This window comes from Durio zibethinus, chromosome 22 (genome assembly GCF_047325235.1).
Source record: "Durio zibethinus cultivar Kanyao isolate XHJ-2024 chromosome 22, ASM4732523v1, whole genome shotgun sequence".
Lineage (NCBI taxonomy): Eukaryota > Viridiplantae > Streptophyta > Magnoliopsida > Malvales > Malvaceae > Durio > Durio zibethinus.
This window is the reverse complement of record NC_143183.1, coordinates 19,015,029-19,020,486: the sequence shown is the minus strand read 5'-3', so window position 1 is coordinate 19,020,486 and position 5,458 is coordinate 19,015,029. Positions and strand designations below refer to the sequence as shown.

The following is a 5,458-nucleotide window of genomic DNA, read 5'->3' as shown; positions in this document are numbered from 1 at the left end:
CTCTTTCCTAACATAGTTGTTACTTGCTTTAGGTTGATAGTCGATTGCTACTTATACAAAATCTAAGTTTAGCTTCTTTTTGACAAAGTAGTCAACTCCATGCCCTTGGCAATCGACTGCTCTTCCTAGAAGTCTAAGACAATCGACTCCTTACATATATAGTCCGTTAATTATGATCCGTTTAAGTCTAGAATCATATTATTCACCTTAGAAACCTTACCTTAAGTTAATTTATGAACTTAACTTTGATTTTTCTTTGATTAAGTTATTACTTAATCATATTTTCATATTTTGAAAATATTTTCTAACAAAACTTTCCATAGTCTAGCAACCAGTCAAGTCCAGGCCCAATTCAAGTTGGTTTGGGAAAAGAATTTTTAAACTTTAAGTATGGTTAAATGAATAAAAAGTTTTTTTTATTAAAATTTAAATATATTTAATAGTTTTTAATAATGTCAAATCTATTCGAGATCTATACAAGCCAAGTTGATTGAACCTTAGACAAAGTTTTCAAAGAGTCAATCAATTCGGTTTGGTCTAATTGATCCGTAAACATCTCTAATGTAAACAATAGTAATTTTATTTGTCTCAACGTAGATTTATAGAGTAAGGTCTCATTTAGCATTGTGTTTGGATTCTAAAAAGCAACTTTTGAACGCAAAAACAATGCTAAATACATTATAGTTTGAGTTATAAGCAATTTTTTATCATTGAAAATGAGCCAATAAGTTAATTGGAGGTGCAGTTGCAATTCAAAATTTATTTTTTGGATATAAATCTAACAAATACTTACTCCATTATTTATTTTTGACAAAAATAACATCTTGTCTCTTTCCAATGCCATTTCCTCTTTAGACATTTTAATTTTTCACCACAACTATTGGCAACAATTTTTTACAACACTTTTCAAACGCATATTTTTCAAATCAAGTTTTTTTTCTAGCCACAATAGCAATACTAAACTAGGCCTAACAAGGGCTTGGTTTAATTGATAAATTGGTTTGTCTTAATGTAAGTATATGGCAAAAGAGTCCAAAAAAAAAAAAAAAAAAAACTCTTGAACTAAAATTTAGTAATCATCCTAGCTTTTTATATTTTTTTTGAAATCAATTAAACCTAAAAACATATATTTTCATCTATTGAGCCTTTGTTAGAGGAAAAATAATTAATTGTCTCTATCAAATCGAGGGTTTCATTGGATGAAAATAAATGTCTAAGGGTTAAATTGGTTGAAAAATAGATTTTATGAGTTCAATTGATTTGAAATAAAAATTTTAGAGATTGATTGATTGTAATAAAATATTAAAGACTTAAATAATTATTAAATTTTTGTTTGATGATTTTTTTTACGCTTTTGCCTAAGTAGATTTAGGTGTGAATTTATTCGATGATTATTTATTGATAAATTGGTTTGTTTCAATTTAATCTTGACTGCTTAGCCTTAAGAGTTATAATAGTTCAAATTGGGTTTGCTTTTATTTTTTGGATAATGTAAAGGATTATTAATTTTTAAAATTTGATTTGAATTCAAACTAAACTTTCATATAATCCAATTTAAACTAAATTCTATTAGTTTGGTTCGGTTTATTAATTTTTAAAATTTAAATTATATATATTATTTTAATATAATTTTTAATATATTTAAGTAAATTTAAGTATAAAATAATTATTTTTATTTTATAAAAATTTAAAAAATAAAACTAATAAAAATATAATTTGATTTGATTTGATTTTTTTTAATTTTTTTAATCCAAAATAGATCCGAACCTAATATACATTTAATATTCAACTTAATCAAAACAAATAAAAAAAATTAATTCAAATTAAATTAAACACTACGATTTTAATTAATTTATAATTTTTTTGCTTTTTTCTCACCTCAACTCAACCCTTGTATGATATAACACATCTTGTTTTAATTCTAAAGACTCAACAACTTATTAAATTAAAATTTACAAAAAATTATATATTCTATTAAAAAATTACAATTTATTGTGTGGTATTTCAAATTTTAATTTGCTTTCCCATACAGTGAAAGAACTTTTTTTAAGGTCTTCACTAAACCTCTATAAAGAAATGTTGATCTTTTTTAAATGAAATTCAAAGTTCATGCAATATTTGGAATGAACATGCCAAAAATGCTTTGATTTATCCTCTCACCAACTAATTTACAGCTTGAAAAGCCAGCTAAAAAATGGAAAAAGAAAAGGACAGTAAAACACCCAGTGAAAGGAAGACTGTCTCATCATTAATAACCCGTTGCTACTAAAACCAAGGGCCATAACCGGAATTTCATACACTTATCTGAAAGACAGATAAACACTGGAAAAGGATAGTTCCGTCATTTCAAAAATCGATAATGGCATTCTCTGTATTTTCTCCAAAACAAAGGTCAGTTTTAAACGCTCCCATCATATATATTTTTTTGGAGCACTCTCTGCTTTACTATTTCTCTTGTTTTTCGCTCTTTCTATTTCCTTTCTCTGGGCCTGTTTTTGCTGTTTGTTGTGTCTCACCTTTTTTGTTTCACTTCTTTGATCGGCCATCCACCGGCGGCTCCACCGCTCTAACATCTGTCCGTACATCCAGATCCCAAACTGTTCCTTTGGGTGCCCTGCCACCCTTGATTTTCATCTCTAGTTTCTATTTTAATTTTTTCTTTTTTATTTTAAAATAATTTAATAAACTATTTTTCTTTTATGGGTTTTGTTTTGAAAATGATTATTCCTGACTTTCGTTTCATTAGTAACTCTTTTTAAGTTGGGACTTTTTGTGATTTTTTCCAACCCAACGGGCATTTGAGTCATTTAACTCATTTGGACGTTTTCGCTCACTTCTCGATAAAGATGATTTGACACTTTTACCCAAAAAGGAAGTTAGAAAAAAACATCAAATTTCTCATTTGACGTTTTTGCCCCTTACTGAACGACGAGTTAACGGTTTTAACCTCTTCTTACGTGGCATAATTTGAGGCCTTTTTCTTTTTATTATTTTTTTAAAAAATGAGCCATCACCAGCGCAGGATTTTGACACCTGGAATCTCAAGAAAGCGTAAAGAAAGAGAAGCTTTTTATTCCTTTGAACCGTCCATTCCGGTTCAATCCTCGGTTTATACCAGTCCAAAAACTCAGCCTTCGACTAATTGTTCGAACCGGCTCTTAGCTGGCTACATGGCGCATGAGTTCTTGACGAGGGGAACGTTGTTTGGTCAAAAATTCGATCCGGCTCGAGCAGAGGCGATGCCAATAGTCGGCTCATTGGCTGACCCGAGAAAGCCTGTTAAGCAGGAAACAGAACCGAATCTTAAGAAAGAGAGCCAAAGCTATGCTGAGGTGGCAATAATTTTGAAGGACGAAGGGGCCCACATTCCTGGAATTGTTAATCCTACTCAACTGGCGAGGTGGATCCAGATGTGAAAAAAATCCAAAATTCGGGGATGACGTGGCAATTTATAACTGGTTGAAAATTCGCATCGACGTAATTGATATTTACCCTTTCTTGCGTCTGATTATCCCTCAGTCTCTCCCGGTGGTAAGTCACTAAGTCCCAGACTCATCATCGAAGTTATTGAAGAAAAGATCACAAGAGAGAGGAACCATAATATTTAACTTTTTTTTTTTTTTATCTCTTATGGTAATGCTTGTTAATTTATGTTTGGTTTCTTTTGATAAATCTTTTTTAATTCGATCTTGATGTTGTTTTGTCTTTTTTTTTTTTTTTAATGTAACATATATGTCTTTTTATGGTTATTATTAAGGGTATGTTTGGATTTTGTCACACTGGATTAACTACATTGTGAGTGCATTTGGATAGAATTTCGCTATACAGTTGAAGTCACTGTCCCTCCTGTTGAAGATTAGAGAAGAAGGGTTAAGTGATTTATTGAGCATTAGGGCATGCAACTTCCTAACTTTAACGCATTCGATTATATTTTTTTTAATTATAGCAATTATTTGTCTTTGTTAGAGTATTCAACTGTCTTGTTTTTAGAGATGGTAATGGATTACCTTTAATCGAACAGTCTCTAAGTCCAATTTTACTGTTATTTTTGCGATTGACATATCCACACCATTATTGATTGAGTATTCACTCTCTCCATCATCGTTATTTTTAATTTTATCGAACTTAGTTTTATGGAACATAAATTTTGCATGAATTTTAAGAATGTATTTGATATACAAAATTATGATAAAATAAGATAAAATAATATTATAAATATAATTAAATTAAATAATATTATTTTATTTTATATTTGATGTATATAAAAATTAAGATAAAATAATTTATTTATTGATCGAAATTATCATTTTTTAAAGTTTATATAATTTAAATTATTGATATGATTTTTAAGATTATAATAATATATGTAAATTTAATTTTATGAATTAAAAATAATCTTTCCTATTTGATGTAAATTATCTTCTTAATATAAAATGATTCAATTTTTTTGTAATCTTATTTTTTTTATATACAAATAAAACATAACACAAAATAATTAATATTATATTTTATTCATTATTTTATGCATTAAATATGATCTAAATAACTTGTTCACGTGCCCCGTGCTGCTTTAGAAGGAAATGTTTGCTAGGTATCTGAAAATTATTTTCTTTATTTATTCTAAGTATATAGCTTATAGTCATTGGTTTTTTTTCCCCTCCTGAAATCGTAAATCTTAGCGATGGATAATATACCATAAAGAATGTTTTTTTTTTTTAAATGTTTTTGGTCTTTCTTTATTTAGAAGGGAAATATTTGACAAGATCAAGATTATAAATGTAACGACACCTAATACCACCAAGCCAAAATTTGGATTTTTATGATGTTGTTTATGTCACTCTTGGGAAAAACAGATTATTTATGGAAAGGGTAATAATATTATATATATATATATATATGACTATTATTTTATACATCATTGCTAAATTTTAAATTTCACAACCAAATTTAAAATATTATAGTATATTTTATTATTTATTATTTTTTTTATGATTATAATAAGATATGTGACAACTCTTTAACTTAATATTTTATGTAATTTAAAATTTTCATTAACAATGTGTTAATTATATATTTATATTTTTTTCTTGTTGAAAGGGCCTTTTTATATTTCAAAATTTACAATGAATGATGACATGATGTTCTTCAATATTACTCTATAATAATAATAATAATAATAATTAATTGAAATGAATTTTGATAGTTTCTTAATTTGAAATATTTAGGCAAGAGTGATTCTAAAGATTCAATTTCTTCTTACCTAAACCAACTAAATACACATAAAGTTTCATCAATAATAATTAAGGTTTAGCTACTGATCAAACTTTCCTTTAAAGGAACTGCATGCCTTTTCAAGTTTGCATGAAACCCATTGCTTGCAAAAAAAAAATGGTGTGAAAAGAAAAAAAAAAAAAAAAGGTTCAAGAGCAAAGTTTCCTACCAACTCACATGGTGTCGT

The 5,458-nt window shown here is 27.5% G+C and overlaps 1 protein-coding gene across 1 annotated transcript; it reads left to right on the top strand.

Annotated features, from left to right (window-relative positions):
- Nucleotides 1-2,446: 2,446 nt before the first annotated feature.
- Nucleotides 2,447-3,777, top strand: LOC111307411 (uncharacterized). The gene has a single exon (XM_022905421.2). The coding sequence runs from the start codon at nt 3,003-3,005 to the stop codon at nt 3,414-3,416; it is 414 nt and encodes a 137-aa protein (XP_022761156.1). The 5' UTR covers nt 2,447-3,002; the 3' UTR covers nt 3,417-3,777.
- Nucleotides 3,778-5,458: the final 1,681 nt, after the last annotated feature.